At 59.1% G+C, this 18,436-nt stretch overlaps 1 protein-coding gene across 1 annotated transcript in view; it reads right to left on the bottom strand.

Annotated features, from left to right (window-relative positions):
- Positions 1-9,475: 9,475 nt before the first annotated feature.
- The window catches only part of CSPG4 (chondroitin sulfate proteoglycan 4), a 33,486-nt gene continuing 24,525 nt past the window's right edge, over positions 9,476-18,436 (bottom strand). The window contains exons 4-10 of the mRNA XM_086471711.1: positions 17,734-18,213; positions 17,101-17,277; positions 13,408-13,606; positions 13,095-13,229; positions 12,777-12,931; positions 11,766-11,949; positions 9,476-11,388 (exon numbers count right to left, since the gene is read on the bottom strand). Coding sequence (XP_086327837.1) covers positions 9,476-11,388; positions 11,766-11,949; positions 12,777-12,931; positions 13,095-13,229; positions 13,408-13,606; positions 17,101-17,277; positions 17,734-18,213 — 3,243 coding nt within the window. The remainder of the gene's footprint in view (positions 11,389-11,765; positions 11,950-12,776; positions 12,932-13,094; positions 13,230-13,407; positions 13,607-17,100; positions 17,278-17,733; positions 18,214-18,436) is intronic.

Below are 18,436 nucleotides of genomic sequence, written 5' to 3'. Positions count from 1 at the left end.
GAGGTGGGTGCATCCCAACCCGCCGGGAGAAGAAATCAAAGTGGTCGACATTTTGCACACTAAAAGCTTTTCTGATGGAAAAAAAGAGAAGAAAAAAGATCTTTATTTGGAAGAGAATGATTTTTTTTTTTTGTCACAAGATATTTTCAATATTTTCCATTCTTTTTGCAAATGTTTCTGCAGCATTTTTACCAATCAGTTTTTAAATAGACACACAGGGGCGAAGGGAAACCTCTTTCTCGAGCGTGGCTGTTGACTAGGAAAAAGGGAGAAAAGAAAAAAAAGACGAAAAAAAAAAGCCCCACAGCCTTTTCAATAAAATTGTCGGTAAAAAAAACACCCACCTCCTTCCCAGAGATGTCTGTGGAAAACAGAGCTGCTTCAGGATCCCGGGGAAGGCTCCACATCTGAGCATCCCCCGGCTTCCAGCCAGCTTCTGAAAATCCCCATGCTGTGGGCGGGGGGCTGAGCACTGGAGGGCGGCCCTGCACCGGCCATCCTCCTGCTCTCCAAACAACCTGTTGAGGGGCAAATCCTGCCCTGTTTTGCCTTGCCCAGCGGGGCAGGACCCAGGGCAGCATGCTGCTGCCTGGGGAGACAGCAGGGCTGGCATGGGGACCTTGTTTTTGAAGGGAAATGGCTGGGATAAATCACAGCGAGGAAAGTTAGGACCGGCTTGGCGTGGCTCCAGGGTTAAAATTAGCCCCGGCATGCAGGCCAGCGGGGTATTGTTAAAATAACAGCGGCCCTGGGAATGCGTCGGGCTGCGCTTCATCCTCCCAGAGTCCTCCCCGGCCCCAGCCCGCGGGGACGAGCACACCAAAATACAGCTGGAGGCATCGCGCAGCCTCTGTCCAGGCAGGGCACGTTTCCGCCTGCATCCCGTGGCTGGAGCTGTCCCCTGCATCATGGCCCCAGACCAACCCCAGCCCCATCCTGCCCTGGCCCCATCCTATCTCAGCCCTGTCTTACCCCAGCCCCATCCCACCCTGGCTGTACCCTACCTTGGCCCAATCCCACTCCAGTCCCATCCCACCCCAACCCCATCTCATCCCAACCCCATCCTACCACAGCTCCATCCTACCCTGGCCACATCCTCCCTTGGCCCAATCCCACTCCGGTCCCATCCCACCCCAGCCCCATCTCATCCCAACCCCATCCTACCACAGCTCCATCCTACCCTGGCCACATCCTCCCGTGGCCCCATCCCACTCCGGTCCCATCCCACCCCAGCCCCAGTCCACCTTGGCTCCATTCCACCCTGGCCCCACCCCACTTGGCTCCATCCCACCCTGTCCCAATCCCACCCCAGCCTCATTCCACCCCAGCTCCTCCAGCAGCAGCAGCCATGGGAATAGGGCAGCTAGCCCCGCAGGGGTTAACGCCTCGTCCTGGCCCCGCTGGCTATGCACTGGATGACTGGGCTTGCCTTGGCCCCATGTTGGAGCCAGATGCTGTGCGGGACGTCCCCCCTCAGCCCCGCTGCTGCCCGCTCTCCCTCGGGAGCACAATGGGCACTGGGTTTGAGCCTGCCACCGCCATCTCCGGGCGGGCAGCCAGCCTCCGGCACTGCAAGCAGCCTCTGGAACTGTGCTGGCACCCAGCTGTGGCATCCCAGCTCCCCTGGATGTGACTTTGTGGGGGGATGCCCTGCCAGGGCTCCCCCAGCACAGCATGGTCCCTGGAATGTCCCCGAGACAGACTGTGGAGGGTCTGTGGGGTGGGGAACAAGGACCTGGGAGGGTGGGAGAGCAGATAGCAGTGTCCGGAGGGTGTGTGCAGCCCGGGTGAAGGATTTAGTCCTCCTTGGAGCCACCCTGATAAACGTTTGCAGATTTGGGCCCCAAACCCAGGCTGGTCACACCCTCGGCGAAGGCTGAGCACTACAAAGAGCCTGCTCTGCTCGCAGGGTGTGCGACTGGAGCAGGGAGATGTCCCAGTGCCCTGGGAGCTCACCCTCCTCTCCAGCATCCTGGCATGGGGACAGGGACAGGACAGGGTCCCTGTGGGCTACGTACACCCCCTCTGAAACCAAGCCTCAGTTTCCCCAAGGGTGGACCTGTGTTCTCTCTGGTGCTTCAGCATCCGTAAAGGTCTCCCTGCCCTACCAGCCACCCTGCTGCATACCCCCATGTCTGGACCACGTTCCCAGGGCTGACTTGGCACAGCAAACCCATCGGCTGGGAGAATCTGCTTCCCATTAACATTCCTGCCTTTTCCCTCCACCGCCTGGCACCGGGCAGCTGGGGCCCTCCCTGCCCATGGGCAGGCATTTTGAGGTCTGCCTTGGCTGAGTGGGGTGCCTGAGCATCCTCCTGCTGCCCCCGGCACCTCCAGCGGTGTCCTGCGAAAGCGCTGAGGATTAGAGGCTGGAACCAGCTGTGAGCATCCCAGTGGCTGCCCCGGTGATCCTGCCGCTGGGTGGGCACCCCAGGGTGCAGAGCAGTGGTGGAGAGGGGGCTGGGGGTGCACACGGTGCTTCTTGTGCCCCAATGGTTTCGGTTGCTGCTCTCATCCAGGACACGGGCTGTTCCCTGCTCCCACTCAGGGTCATGGCCAGAAAAAAGCCTGGGGCGTGCAGGGCCGAGAGGAAACGCTAGGAACACGGGGCAGGTCCGCTTCCTCCTCCTGCTTCCCAAGGCTGCTCTCGTGTGGGAAAGCCAAGGCCAAGGCACCGCTGCAAGCCCCGCCGGCACGACAGCTGGGTGGGGAGGTGGTGGCAGCGGTGGTGGTGGTGGCCAGTTCGTCCTCCCCAGGGGGCACCACAGCCGGCACTGAAGAGCTCGTTGCTGCCGTTGCTCTGGCAGGCGGTTTCCCGGAGCTGTTGTCTTGCTTCTTCCCTTTGGGCCTCTCCCTGCCGTGGAAAGAAAATCCAGCATCCTTGGTTGGACCTCTGGGAGACTGGGGTTTGTGCAGGCCAGGCCAGTAGGCAGCAGGGACAACCTGTGTCCAACCTGTAACCACCCCATGCCCATATATCCAACCTGTATCTGACTCGTGCCCAGGTATCCCCCAGAGCGGCAAGGATCAGCTCGGTGGGGTAAGCCGCCTCCACAGCCAAACCAATCCTCCACCACCCCGTGAAGGTGTGTGTGCCCCCCAGCGTGTCACCCAAGCCTGGCCTAGGGCTGGGTGCTCTGGGGTGGGAGGACCCCCTCCTGGGTGCAGAAGCAGCCGGGGTCCCGCGGGGACCAGCCGAGCAGCTCTAGCTGGGGATGTGCTGGGTGCTTCCTGCCCCGGCAGCTGGGGCAAGGGGAGCTGCTGATCTGGGGTGCAGCTCCCAGCAGGGCAGCTGGGCAGGATCAGGCCTGCCGGGCATGCTACACTGCTGGCAGGCTTAGCAGGCGTGTTGGAGAGGCACAGCAGGCAATGGGGAGCAAGGAGCAGAGTCACGCCTGCTCGTTGGGGCTGACAGGAGCAGGGGACGGAGCCAAGTGGGATTTCACTGTCCAAAACGGCTGCGAGGTCCCAGCCAGCCCCATCCCCACCACACTGGGAGGTGGATGAACATGTGCCTGCGTGGAGGAGCAAGACCAGGCAGATGCACATGGGAGGGCACCGGGGCTGCAGCGAGCCAGGGGCAGAGGGAGACAGCTCAGACTGCCAGCTCAAATCTTTTAATCACTGCACTTCTCGAATATTTCCGAAGCATGACCCTGACTCGGCTCCTCCAGGCAAGGCAACAAGCACCAGCTGGTTCCCTTGGCTGCGGCTATATATGCTCCCTCCTGCTCCTAGCCCAGGGCAATTAGGGGAGGTCAGCAGTGCCTGTGCTGGGGGGATGATCTGAGAACCAGCTTTAAATGCAGCTGGATTTTGCCAGCCCACCCTTGTTCCCCTACTGCTGAATGCTGCAGCCCCTGGTGCTCTGCAAAAGGCTGGTTCCCCTCCAGCCAGAGCCGGGGCGGTGCTCTGGGCAGCCCCTGTCCCGGCTCTCCATGCCAGGACAGATCACCTCTCTCTGGTCCCTGGGGAGGTAGGTCCTGTGCTGCCAGAGAGCTGCATCTCTGGGCCTGTTGTTTTTGCAGGAGGGGTGGAGAGCCCAAGCTCTGGGATTTGGTTGTCCCTCCATCATTGTCTGTCTGCCTTGGAGTTGCTGGGTGTGGAAACAGAGGTTAGGCTCCATCTGTCTTAAATTTAAATCAGCAGCCAGGCTGAAGAGCCATGGTAGGCACTAACGGTGTGAGGGATGCTTTCTGGTGTCCAGGTCCTCATCTCTCCATCCTTTCCTCTGCTTGCCAGGGCCTAGAGAGCCCTGTTGGCCCTGCAGGTTAAATTCACGTGCTTCACTTCACGTGGGCAAGGTGGTGGTGGGGGATGCCTGACTCCTGGGGACAGCACTGTTCCTGCGTGGGCTTGTTGGGAGGTGTTCCCAGGGTGACGTGCCTGCAGCCTGCTCCTCCCCCCCGCGGGCTCTGTCCCGTCCTGCTGGGCTTGCTGCCAGCGGAGCCTGTTCTGCAGGCTGTGGGCATGGCCTGCTGAAATCAGGCAGGCACGTAGCAGGGAGGGAGGGCTCCCAGAGCAACCCGGGGTGCTGGGCCTGGCTTTGAGCTGAGTGAAGGGGCTGAGCCTCGCCACGCTGCGCGGCAGCCAGCCTGAAGTCTGGCTCAGAGTTTCCCATGTGGGGCATCTCCTAGGAGGACCTGGCCACCCTTGGTCAGGTCCTTCACCTGCCTTGGGAGGAATAGGTGTCCTCCTGCCTTCTCAGACAGGGTTTCCTGGAGACCTCTCTGCATGACCTGTGTCCCCTGTGGGGACTCCAGCACACTCTTCTTGGCTCCCAGCGAAATCCAGAGCATCTCCTGGGGCTGGTGAGAGCTGCCAGGGAGGTTTTGGGATGGGAATGGGGAGGCAGGAGCCCTGGGACCATGTTTTGCCTCCCCAAGACAGAGAGGGACTTCCTGTGTGAGCTCAGGGAGCTCATGCACTTGCAGAGGATTTTAGAGGCAGCAGAGGATTTTGGAGGCTGTGGACATGATGCTTACGTAGGTCCCAGTCTCCTGTGCAGGGCTTGGATGTACTGGCCTGAAGCCTGGCTGGGAATAAAGTCCCTCACTTGTTGAACCCCTGTATTTGCATGGCTAAAGCTTGTGGGGAGGGTTTCAAAGCCAAATGATCCTATCTGCTCTGGAGAGAGAAGCTGAAAGAAACCGGTTTGGCCTATTATTATTTGTTTGCATTTGAATAGGTGCCTGGAAACCGACTCACGTCACCGGAGCTGTGACAGATTCCCCTCCTGCTCTGTGTCCATCCTCACCTGTGAGCCCTGGTGTCTCCAGCTCCTGCCGAATGCTGGCCCTCGCTGAGCTGGTACCACCGTGCTGGTATTGTTATTAACCCAGGAGAGGTGTCGGATCCAGCCTGCCGCAGATGCGATGCCTGGGAGATGGCCATAGGGTTATGATCGCCTTCTCTCTTCCCGAGGCAGTTGTGTGGCCTGGGGAAGCTTTGCCTTGTTGTGGTGCTTGCACCCATGGCCAGCGCAGGATGGGGCTAGGGGAACTTCCAGAGGACTTTGGGTAACTCAAGAGGAGGTTTTCCAGCTGCTTTAAAGGCACTGTGGGTCTGCTGAGGAAACAGCAGGGGAAAATTGCTCTTACTCTCTTCTCCTTGCTGCTTCCAGGCTGGATTCTGCAGCAGGGCGTCACTTAAATGTGCCCCTTCCCTGCAGCTGGGGACAGCCCGGCCCTGCCATCCCTGCCTGGGGACCAGTGGGGCTGCCTTCTCCCTGAGCTGTGCAACAGTGCTGCTCCTCCTGCTTTGCCTTATCTGAGCTCAAATTGGAACATTAACCCCAGTGCTGGGCTGAAATCCCAGCAGGGCTGTGGGGGCTTCCCAATGGATCCAACCCAGGCCACATCCTGCCCTGGGATCCAGCTGCAGGGGCTTCCCAGCGGAGGAGGAGAAACTCCCTGCTTCTGGGGCTTGGAGGAAGCAAAGGTGACCTCTTAAATTAAGAGCAAAGTAGAAGTGAAACTCGTTGGCATTTTTGCCACTTGTGAGACCCTGTGTGACTGGCCAGGTCATCTGGTGGTCAGGCACTGAGATGCTTTTACCCAGGTGGTCACCTTGGGGTGTCTGGAGGTGACACAGAGGACAAGGGACACCAGCTATTAAGTCCTCCTTGCACCTCCTGGGTGGCTCTACTTGGCGGTATCCTTGCTTTTGACACGCCACCATTTAGGAGGTGGTGGTAAGTATGGTCTGTCCTCTCCATCCTGTCACACCTCTGTAAGTCACCGCAACTTGCTCGCTGTCCTTTGTATCTGGATGTCTTCTGGCTCCTGCCCTGCTTTCTGCCACCCCTTAGTGACTTGAGTCTTTGCTTTAGCCTGGCTGTGGGCTGGCTCTCCTCTTGGCCTGCCTCTTCCTGACCCAGGTGTCCTCAGAAGCTGCATGTAGATGTACAGGAGGTCTTGATGACCTGTTGATCCAGGTGCCCTCAACACCTTCTTACAGCCCTTCTGCCATTCCTGGTGCTCCCATGCCTGATGTCCCCTCTCCATGCCAACCCTGCATTTCTCTGCACTCACAACCTGGGCACAGCAATGCCTCCTTGCCACCACGGGCAGGGACATTTCCCTCCTGGGCAGCACACATCTGTGACCCCCTCTCCCACGGCAGGACTGGGGGAGAAGGAAGGTCCCCTGCCTGCAGTCTGCAGTTGGGGTGAGCCAGGAGGCTCAGCTTGGTGGTGCTGCGGAAGAAATGGCTTTGGCCATGTCCTGGGGCAGGGGCTCCCTGGGGACAGCAATTTCGCTCTAGGTGGCTTTTCTTGCTTTAGAACTGTGGGTAGAAGGCAGAGGAGGGATGTGGGTGTGAGATCCCCAGGCTGGGGAAGCACCAGCGGCTGTAGGTACAAGAGGAGGTGGGGAGGTGCTGGGGGGAGACCTAGTATTGGCCCCCCTAGAATAGGGCGTGTGAGTTCATGGGCATGGCTGGCTCTTGTCAGACAGCTGTGCACATCTGGCCTGCCTTGGAGGGGACAGCACAGCTAGTAGAGCAGCTGTAAGATCTTCCCTAAACCTCTGCAAGCTTTATAACCAGCTCAGCAGGGAAGGGTGCAGCCCAGCTCCTGTCACCCCCAAAACCTCCTGGATCAGAGTGGTTCTGGCACAAACGGGTGAGCAGGGGAAACTCCGGGGAAGGCAGAGATGCGGTGCCAGCTCCTGACGCAGGGAAGACAAACGGCCTCGCCAGGAAACTCTTGAGCTTGTCTGGGCTGCCGTTTGCCTGTTTGGTGTCCGGGCAGGAGCCCACCTGGACCCTCAGCCCTTCCCTGGGTGGCCTGATCCTGCCCCAGCCATCCTGCTGCAAACACCAAATAACCCAAGTGGAGCCACCAGCTTTGCTCAGGATTTAAACCCTGCCAGCAGAGCTTGGCCCTGGAGATCTGTGATCTGCACTGGCGTTTTCCAGGTTACTGACTGTCCTCCCCTGACCTCGGGAAGTGGATGTTTCCCAGCAGCAGGAATACAACTGCAAGCCTTAAAAATAACCTGCTTCGCTTTCAGTGCTCCTTACAAAATAGGCCACGTTCCTTCTATTTAATCCCTGGGTGCGAGGCAAAAATCATTCGAAAGGAAAACACGTCGGATGCTTCCAAGGGGGCCCTCGGTGGATGCCACCAGCTTCGCTGCAAACCTCCATCCCTCGCTGGGGCATGTGTACTTAGCAAAGATAATCAATGTGCTTGTTTGAATGTGACGCGGCAGGCGTGGAGCTGTGATCCGGGAGAGGGAGAGGTTGCTCTGCTCTGCAGGGAGAGGTTGTCCCAACCTTTTGGGAGCAGCACTGCCCTGGCAAGCTCTGAGCTGTGACGTGAGCAGCCTGGTTGCACTGTCCCCATTTTACAGAGCGGGGAGGATGCAATTTGCCTCTGAGCAAAAGGAAATATCTTCCCCCTCCACCCGCTTCTGGATGGGGCAGGAGGAGGGGTTTGGAGGTGGCGAGGTTGCAGCAGGGAAGGAGGCAGCAGAGTGTGGGCTTGGCATCCATCGGCCCAGGCTGCCTTGGGCCAAGAGGGCTTGGAGCGGCTGGGGCTGCCTCTGCCATGCCCAGTCTTGCCCATGCCACGAGGCAAGTTGGGGCTGGGGACAGGGGGCTGCCTGCCTGCACCCTGATGTCTGTGGGTGCCCAGTGGGACGTGCTGGCACCCTCCAGCTGGAGTGGGGCAGGTGTGATTTACCGCTTGGCAAACGTTTGGCACCGTAAAAGCAGCCAGGAAAACTGCTGGCATGGTCCAAGCAAACATGCCTGCTCTGTCGCAGCCTTGGAGTGGGACTGCCCTGGGGTGCTGGTCTGGAGAGGGATGGTGGGATGGATTTTACACTCGGTGAGGGGGGTGTGCAAATGTAAAACATCCCCTGTGGTCCCTGGGGGCTCATTTCATTTCATCATGGGCTCGTTTCCCATTGATGTTATGAGAGCGGGCTGTGCCCTGTGATGAGCTTCCCAGCTGTAGCAATGCGGGGTATTATTGTTGGGTCCCGTCCTGAGCTCAGTGCTCAGTTTTTCCCTTGCTCTTCCTCAGACAATTTCTACTTAAGTTTTCAGGACTCCAGGCTGAGGAAAATTTGAGCAAGAGCCCAGAATTTGGTCCATTACCTCCAAATGTCACTCGGCAATTCACTAGGCTTAAAACAGGCCTGGCAAGGGAGACCGCTTACAAAAACCATGATGCACCTCGGAAAAGGCACTTTATTCTGTTTACTTCTGCCGTACTGGAGTATACAGTGGAAAACCATGCTGGCTCTGGTTCTCGCTCTCCCCTCTGGTTTCACGCTGCCCAGGTGAGCTCCTGCCATCCCTCCCTGCCGAGGGCACCCTACCTGTTGTGCAACCCCCCCGGGGCTCGGTGCAATCTGCTTTATGAAACATATGGCAAGCACGCAGAGGAAGAGCAAGGCGGGTTTTTTTCCAAGTGGGTGGGGACTCCTTAAATTCCCCCGGCATTGGCCACAGAGCTTTTTCCGAGCCTCTGCTCCAGTGTCTCAGCCCGCCTAGCCCTGGGGGATTTGGGCAGCTTCATCCCCAGCCTGACTCAGCGCAAGCTGCTCCTCATCCTCCCTCTCACGCCAAGAGCTGTGGCAAACACAGCTGTCAGTGCTGCTCACGGAGGAGCCGCCACTGGACCTGCCCGGGGTGGCTCGGTGGGGACTGGTGCCATCAGGTCCCCTCCAGCGCTGTGGCAACTGTTGAGTGACCCAAATGAGCACCCAAAATCAGCATTCCCCAGGTGTGCTCAGGCATTTTTCCTGCCCCTGTGTGCTTATGCAGTGTCCCCCTGCCCTGCCCAAAGCCACCTGAAGCTCCTGGGTGGACTGGACCAGCAGCCCCTCTATCGCCAGGGCCTTCCTGCATCTGCGGGGTGCCAGCTTCCAGGGAGGAGGAGGAGAGCTGGGAGGAGGTGGACAGCGATGCTCTAGGAGGGTCTGGACCCCCAGGTGGTCTCGTCCCCCTGCACCTGAGCCCTTCACACCCAATACTGATTGTTTTTCAAGGGAGGGTTGGAAGTCCGGCAGTACTGGAGGAGCTCAGGGTCCGGCGGTGCCCCGGGACCCGTGCCTTGGGGTGGGGGACCTGTGCCTTTGCCCTCCAGGGCATTGACAGTCGTTAGGGGGATGCCTTGGTTGGGGTCCGTCCTCCGGAAGGTCTCCTGGTCTGGCACAGCCCCGTTCTTGGCCTTGGAGGAGGGGGTGCCCTGGACATGGTGCTTCCCTGTCTTATTGCGCTTATGCAGGTAGAAGAGCAGGGGCAGGATGAGAGCCAGCAGGAGGAAGATGAGGCAGATGGGGATGATGATGCTGAACATGTTGGCCTCGATGAAGCTGAGAAAGGTGCCACCCTCCACAGGGCTAGGGCTGGTGGTAGCACCAGGGCCTGGCCAGGGGGTGGGGGACATGCCCAGCTCGCTGGTGTTGGGGCTATTCCATGTTGTGCCTTGGGGCTGTGACACCGGGGGTGAAGGTGCCAAGGGGGCCATGAGCAGGGTGACACCGTAGGCTTTTGAGGCGTTGTAGGGCTCAATGCTGTACCCCAGGGACGCTAGTGCAGGTGGCACGCCAGTGGCCGCCAGCTCAAAGATGAAGTTGTCGCTCTGCAGGGGCTGGTCAGTCTCCCCGACATCCAGCATCTCCAGCCCAACCAGCCCTTGCTCCAGCTCGCTCTGGCTGAATGTCTCGATCAGGGTGGTGGGTTGTCCTGGGTCCCTGGAGACCCTCACAAGACGGCTGGCACAGGGTGCCCTGCGGATCTTGAAGACTGGGATGCTCTTGGTGAGGTTAGCCAGCTCACTGGCATCAAGGACACTGGTGTCCAGGAGGGCTGTGGTGCCCCTGGGCCACACGCTGCCTGGCCGAGCCTTCACCAAGGCACGGACTGTCACATTCACCACCCCAGTCCTGTTTGCTGCCCGCGACATGGCGAGGAATTGGAAGTCATCCTCGGGAGAAGTGAGGTCTGTGAAGGTGAACATCACCTCCCCACGGTCCAGCTGCCTCTGTGAGAAGCCTCGCGATGGCTTTTGGTTGACCTGCACTTGGCCAAACCTTGGATCCCTGGTGATCCTGTACAGGGCGTTGCCTGCACCAAGCTGTGTGGCTCCCAGGAGGTGATGGTGGGACATGGATGCCCTGTTCAGGTCTTGGGGCACCTCCAGCAGCACTGGGCTGGCAGCAGTGCTCACTGCAGGCAGCACCTCGATCTCCAGTGAGGTCAATGTGGGTGGGTGGTGGCCATCAGAGAGGCTCAGGGCTAAGGATCCTGGGTCATGGCTCTTGGTGGCAACAAACACCACATGGCCTGCATTGACATCTGCTTGGGTGAAGTGGTTGATGGACTCCCGTGGGTTGTGGACATTGGCCAAGTGGCCAGCAAGAGGTCTCTGGAGGACACTGTACACCATCTCCTCCGGAGATCCTGATGGATCTGCCACATCCAGGTACTCCTGGGACAAGGTCACCACAGAGCCTGGTGGGACCCGCAGCACTTCTAGCCGCTTCAATACCTGTGGTGGCCTGCTGCTGCTGGTGGTCACTGTTAAATTGAAATCTTCAGAGATGACTATTCCTTCCTGTGGAGGACGGATGGACTGCTGCACCCGGGGCCGGAGCCACGCCTTAAATCTGAAATGGTCTTCAGAGATGCCATCCCCACCGTGGGCATATGCCAGGCGCCCCGCAGCCAGGTCTGACTGCAAGAAGAATGGCTGTGACCTCTCCAGGGGCTCACTAGCCACCAAGAGCTGCCCATGAGCTGGTAGTCCCGTCACCAGGAAGACAACATCATACGCAGCCCTCTCAGGGACTGGGATTTGGCTCAGGAGGTTGGAGGCATCCAGTACAGAGGTGCCAATCTCAGCCCGTTGAGCCCTTGAGAGCTGAAGACCTGGGGAGAAAAGGGAAAAACTAAAGGTCTGTTCATCCTGGGGAAGAGCCAGGATCTGCTGGAGAGAAGAGCAGACCCAGATGAGAGCAAGCTATAGCAGAAAAAGTAGGATTGTGAAGAAATGGAAGGGGGTGAGAATCAACTGAGATGTATTAGTTTGATAAGATGATGGAGGAAGGAATTGTGCAGAGAGCCAGTAAAAGGATGGATGCAGTTTTTGATATGTCAAGCAACATCCAAGCTCATGCTTGGGTGCCCATAGGAAATTGCACGGTGATGTCTTCTTCAGACAAACAAGCTCTCCTAAGTTTGCATGGGAGGGTTGTACAAACTTCAGGAGAGCTTGTTTGTCCCATGCTTCTCCCTTCCTTCTTTACCTGCATTTCTCCACAGCTGAGTTGGGCGCTGGGGACACTTGGCCTCAAAGGAGATCAGCACAAGGAGGATGAAGGAATCTGAGATAGTTGTGGGAGCAACCACACGGAAGCGGATAGCATCTTGGGCGAGCCAGAAGGGCTTCTCTGGCATCTTGTGCTGGTAGAAAATCAACCCACTGTCCACCTAAAAATAAAAAAAAAAACCTCAATGAGCTCTGCTAAATGGCAAAATAAATACCTGGAGTGAGTGATATCATGGGGGAAATGGGTGCATCTGTCTCATCTCTGGTGTGATGGGCACAGAGCAAACCCTGTGCACCCTCGACTTATCTTGGCTCCAGGAAGGAGCAGACAAGCCCTAATTAGGTAAGAAATAGGGATCATAACCAGCTATGGCATGATAGCCACCATCAAGAGCTCACAGTGCCTCTCTGCCAGGATGTTTCTGTCCAGCAATTAGGGAAATTGAGGCTTGGAGGAAGGGCTGTGCCTACTCAGCATCCCCCAAAAGTTGGGCCAGGTTTCCTCCAAGGGTAAGCACAGCACAGGGGAGCTTGTAGCATGCTGCTGAGTGATGGTTAGAATTGAGCCCTTTGCTGTGCTCTGCAAAAGCCTGGCCCTGTGGGAGAATGGGGTTAGCAAGGCTTTTCTGGGAGCAGGGGTGGAGGCATTGTGCTTGGCTCTTGCCTTAGGCAGCAGCCAGGATGGCTGGATCTGCAGCAGGGAGGCAGCCTAAGAAAAGGGGATTATAACTCCCTGAGCCTCCCCCAGCACTAAATCCAAGGCTGGTGGCTGTGGTAAAGCCGGCACCGGGGCGGCAGCTCTTAATCCCTCTGAGCAGCAGTTGGCAGAGCTGGGAAAGTCACAGCATAGCTGCAGGCTTGCTCTGCCTCCTGCCAGGCATCTGGTGCTTCTGCCCATGGTGACAGAGGGGTTGGGCTGGGACCCCCAGGCTTCAGTGGGGATGACGGAGGGCTGTGCCTCGGGGGGCTGAGGGAAGTGAAAGCTCACCTGGGCTTGGGTGAAGTTCCTGATTTCCTCCCCCCGAGAGGTGCTCAGCCTGCCTAGGCGCGGGGCTTGTTCGATGCTGTAGTACAGAGCAGTGGAGCCAGCAGGGCTGTTGCTCACTGCCTGCAGGTTCTGGCTGGTGATGGGCTGCAGGGCACCTGGAAAACATGTCCAGCATGGACTTCAACCCATCGCCTCGCCACCCACCTGCAGCCTCTGCCTTGGGCAACTCTTGGCAGCGCTCAGGCAGGGGGTGGTGGAAGGGACCAAGGGCTCCATTTGCCATTGAACCAGGAGGTTAAGGAGTGTGCCTGTACCCACCTGGGCAGAGGGTGAGACTCTGTTTCTTGGCCAAGCTGATAAGGGGCTCTCTCTGGGCCCTGATGAGGAAGAAGTGCCCAGGAGACAGGTTCTCGCCGTCCCCTAGGTCAAAGGCGAAGCCCCCATCCAGGGGCCCTGTGGAAAGCACAGAGCTGGGTGTTTACAGGGGGCAGCGGGGCTGCAGCCCCCCATTAACCTGTCACAGTTTGGACTGGGGTGCTCTGCGATGGGGTTAGCATCTGCCTTGGTGGCACAGTGCTCCCTGCCAGTGGTGTTCCCCCTCAGGCCAGGGGTGACATCAGCCCTGCCCTACCTTGGTGCATGAAGAGGATCAGACCGTTGTTTATCTGGGCCTGGGTGAACCGCCGGACCTCAGCACCAGGCGCAGACCTCAGCACAACCTTCCCATTGGCTGGGGACTGGATGGAGTAGGTCACCTCCTCTGCCGGGGAGTCCTCATCCTCAGCGCTCAGGACATGGGGGCCGATGGCGGCCATGGTGCCTTCCCTCAGCTGGGGGATAAGGAGAGGCTGTAATCTCCCTGGGATGCCCCCAGCACCTCTCCCCTCTTCCCCAGCTTGCTCCAGACCCCATCCCTGCTCAGACCGCTTCGCTGGGTGCCTGAGCGTGTCCCAGCCCAACAAGGGCGCCTTGTCTGCGTGCTGGGTGACGCCTCAATCATCTGGCCTCTTCCCAGCCCTGCGTCACCCTGCACTGCTGCCGTGTTTGCTGGCACGTGCTGTGCTGCTGGGTCCGTGCATTGGTACAGCACGTGCAGGACAGAGGTGTGGGCTCGCCCCTCCATGCCTCAGTTTCTCCAAGCACTGGAAATGGAAGAAGGCACGCTGCTGGCGCAGCTCATGCGGCTGGGCTGGGGCAGAGGCTGTGCCTTTGATGCGCCTCCTAGTTGTTTCGCAGGGGAAGGGCTTTTTGTGGTGTCCCCAAGCCCTGAATTCAGGGCCTGTTGCAGCAGGACAAGGGGTAATGGTTTTACTAACAGCGGGTAGATTTAGGCTAGATATAAAGAAGAAATTTTTTACAATGAAGGTGGTGAAACACTGGCACGGGCTGCCCAGAGAGGTGGTAGATGCCCCACCTCTGGAAACGTTCAAGGTCGGGTTGGACTGAGCTCTGAGCAACGGGCTCTGAGCAACCTGAACAAGTTGAAGGTGTCCCTGCTCACTGCAGCGGGGTCGGACTACTTGACCTTTAAGGGGCCCTTCCAACCCAGACTCTTCTGTGAACTCGCTCCCTGAGCTGCTGCTGTGTATGTGATGACCACAGCCCTGTCTCTCCCCAGCTGGGTGTTTCTCTTAGCTCATGCTCCCGGCAAAGCACCCGTCCCACCGCCCCCTCGCAAGGCTGCGGTGAGGCCATGAGCCACCCCAGCAAACCCTCCAGGAATGACAAGTATGTGCCTGAGCTCAGGGCCACTGTGAAGCTTCCCAAGGCCAATTCCCCCCGGCCAGTGGTGGCTGCCCACCTGCCCCCAGGGATGCTGCCGCTCCAACGTCCTGGCATCTCCCCTCCCCAGCTGGAGGCAGCAACTTTCCCCACTCCTATTCCTGTGCCATATCTCGGTCTCGGCAGAGCATGGGCGTGAATCCTGTGCTACCAGACAAGTTCTGCCCGCACACCCCAGAGCTGCCTTTTGCCCTCAAGATGCCCCAAAATCATGGGGTGTGTGCACCGAGCCTTCCCGCAGCTCGTGCAGGGCGGAGGGGCAGGGTGCACTGCATCCCACAGCACCGCAGGCCTGGCCCGCGTCCTGCAAACCCATAAGACAACACCCAGACGCTGGAGGAGCGGCTCAGCTGGCTGTCCTCCGTTCAATGAGCTCTTTTCTGCTGTTTTCAGCTGGCCTAACCCAAAACATTTCTTGAGTGGGTGTGGGTCCCGACAGTGAAACTAAAACCCTACGCAGTCTCTGTGGGATAGCGGGAGGCAGGCTCAAAAACACAGTGTTGGAGAGATGGGATGGGGAAGTGCTGTCAGACACACGGCCGCTGTGGGAGCTGCAGCCCTTGCAGCAGGAGCTGCTGCTCCACCACATACATGCACTGTGGTTTTTTTGGGCTGCTCTTCTCCTCCAGCACCCACAGTCAGGTCACTTCAGCGCCTGTTGGAATTGCAATCACATCTGGGGCTGGGTGCCAAGGAAAACTCCCGGTGGTCAAAGCCCGGAGGAGTGTTTGGAGGCAGGGGGGACTGGCTGCCCCAGGGGACGGGCACACGTGGTGGCTGGAGCAGCTTTGCTCACTGCCAAGAGCCCAGGCCGCCGGAGCTGACCTGCTTTGCCATGCTGCCTGTCCTCTGAATTATTAAAGCCTTCCGCCTGGTTCCTGCTCTCACTTACACGGCTTATTGTGTTTGCTTAGCCTCCGTGTCGGCTCTGCTCTCCAGGAGAGCATGTGGGGAGGCAGTGAAATAACACCAGGGGCACGGCCGTGTGTTTTAGTGCAGCAGTGGAAGCCTCTCTCTTGGTGGCAGCCAGCCATCCTTTCTCCTGATGCAACCCAAAAGCTGCTTGAGGCAAATCTGGTCCTTTCCAGGGGGCTCTGCTTTGGGGTCTGAACCCTGCCAGTTGTCTCCCCAGCCCTGCGTGGACTCTGCACCCCTGGCACTGGCAGGCGCAGGCAGCAGAGGAAGGCTTTGTGCAATCTCTCTCCTGGACCCGGCCTGACCTTTAAACGCTGAAGTCATTTCTCTCCAGAGCACAAACACAGCAGGGCTGGGCTCCTCCTGAGCCCTGGGTTGCTTTAGCATTGCTCCTGCTCAGAACAGGGAGATTTTCCCAGCTCCAGAGCCCCTCCTCAGGCCCACCCTGCCAGAGCCAGCACGGAGCAGCCCTTTTGGGATGTGCTGGTCCTCAGCAAGCAGAGAGGGGCTTTTAGTGCCGCTGGAGTGGGGATGAGTGGCTGCTGTGGGGCCAGCAGCCAAGGGGTTAACCTTTCTCTGTTGGGAGCGAAGGATTTTGGCACAGATGGAGCAGATCCTGGAGGCACCACTTCATGCACTATAAAAGGGATTTGCTGGCAGAAAGGCTGAGCTTCCTGGGCTGGAGGTGTAGAGGCAGGCTTAGAGCCAGGGCTGGCTGTGGATGGGGGCACCCCCCAAACCTTGCTGGCAGCCCTGGCCCAGGGCAGAACAGCCCATACCCTTCCCTTTGGGTGTCTCCTCCAGAGCCCAGGCTCCCAGACACCTTTCCCAAAGCCACTGTGACGATCCTGATGTGATGGTCCTGACAGATGGAGCTGCTTTCCCTCTGCCCAGCCTGGGAAGTCCTGGGATGGGTGAGGATAGCCTGCTGGGGGTGTGTGTGTGGGGAATGATCCTGCTGGGCTGGCACTCCTGTGTGTTTTCTAATAATTTCTTTGCTGCAGTTTTGCAGTGGCGATCCTGAATGGGGCAGAGAGGTGTCTGAAACAGAAGGTGGGACTTCAGCAGCAGGTGAGACCTATTTGCTCCTGACTTTCCTGAGGCAGGTATAAAGAGAGGTGTGAAAGCCGCCTAAATAATTAAGTATTTCCAATCTGTGCTGATGAAACGCGGGCAAGTTGCTCTTTGTGCTCCCAGGGATTATTCCAGGACGTGAGGAAGGGCGAGGAGGCTGCCGGTCCCCAGAAAAGGGGAGGCACGGAGCCGCTGCCTGCCGCCGTGGCAGCGCGGCTCCGCCGAGCCCATCGGTGCGACGGGGCGATGCTCCCATCTTGCGGACGGTTTCAGCATCGGCGGCGGGGAGGGATGGGGGGGAGGGAGATGGGGACGACGACACAGCCCGGTCTCCGCCTCCTGCAAAGCCTCGCCCCCGCCGGGAAACCGCCCCCCTTCCCTGGAGCCCACCGCCTGGCTCTGCTGGGGCCCGAATTCCCTGAGGTGCGTGACCAGGCTCGGAGTGGGTCCCGTGGGGTCCCCACGCTTGGCTGGTCACCCCTCGGGTGTCCTAGCGCTGAGGACCCAGGGCCCGCTGGGGTGGCTGCCCATCCCCGTGGCATCTGGCTCTTACCTGCAGCCCGGCGTTGACCCGCAGCCGGGGCCCCTTGGAGCTGCGGGGCAGGATGGTGACGAAGAGGGTCCGGGGCTGGCTCTGCCGGTCCATCTCGGAGGTGTTGGCCAGGAGGGTGAAGCTGTCGGCCTGGGCCCGGGGGCCATCCTGCCTGTACTGGATCTGCTGCTTCTCCACCTGCGGGGCAGGAGCTGGGTGATCCTCCTGGGAGGTCACTGGCCACTGGCCCTGCTGGGGAGGGGACCTGTGCACCAGCCTGGGAGGAGGGAGCAAGCTGGCCAACTACCACTTGCTCTGGGCCATCCCTGTGGGATGGATCTAGCACAAAGACAGGGAGCAGGATCCCCATGGGAAGCAGACCTGGCACCCAGCATGGGTGCTCTGCCTGCATCCCCACCCTGTATCCCCAGTGACATTTAAACACACCTTGGGGGTTGATGCATGCCCTGTCTGCAGGGCAAACCCACCACCCCAAACCCCTCCGTCCCAAGGGCAAATATCTCTGGGGAGTGGAGCCCTGCAGCCCTCCCCAGCCTCCCCGTGCCACTGGTGGCTGAAGCCCACCCCCAGGCTCTTCCAACCCCCCCTGGGAAAGCAGTGTGGTGGGCAAGCAGGCACCCGTGGCTGTTCTACCTCACTCCAGGTGAAGCTGTGCAGCCCACCATCCTCGGGCCGCTCACTGTTCAGCAGCGTGCCGAAACGGGGGGGCTCGAGCACCCTGAACTCCACACCGAGAGCCCTGTAGTAGGTGTTGGGGATGTTGAGGATGCCTGTTGACAGGGCAGCAGAGCCACCTCCTGGCACTGTGATGTTGCGGACGTCCAGGGGGATGGTGATGGGGAGCACGGCCAAGCTCACCACCACCCCCTCCAGTGGGTCTGCGCTGCTGGCTGTGACGTCCACGACAAACCGGTCACTGCCTTCCTCCAGCTTGGAGTGGAGGTAGAGGACTCTGCCGTTGTTGATGTCCTCCTGGGTGAAGGATTGGATGGGGTCCAGGCTGGGTTGCTCATTCGAGTCTTGGCCATGCTGAAGCATTGCCAGGAAGCCGGAGGCCGGGGGGCTGCTCACTAGGTAAACTATGTCTTGGGGAGGGATTTCTTCATGGGTCACCTGGGAGTGTGGGGAAGACAAGGCATGAGTAGGGGGCTGGTACCTGTGAGGCTGGGCTGCTCCACAGCCCACTGCTGTGCAATCCCCTAAGGCTTTGCTGTGGGATGAGCTGCAAGAATCATCTTGCCAAAGCCATACTTGAACCCCCCACTTCTGCCTTTTGGCAAAGCCTGACATGGGCATGAGTCTTTTGCTCTGGGCAGGTGGGTGTTAAATGGAGTCC

This window comes from Leptosomus discolor, chromosome 11 (assembly GCF_034619465.1).
Source record: "Leptosomus discolor isolate bLepDis1 chromosome 11, bLepDis1.hap2, whole genome shotgun sequence".
Lineage (NCBI taxonomy): Eukaryota > Metazoa > Chordata > Aves > Leptosomiformes > Leptosomidae > Leptosomus > Leptosomus discolor.
The sequence above is the reverse complement of the archived record's forward strand: the minus strand, read 5'-3'. Positions and strand labels throughout refer to the sequence as shown.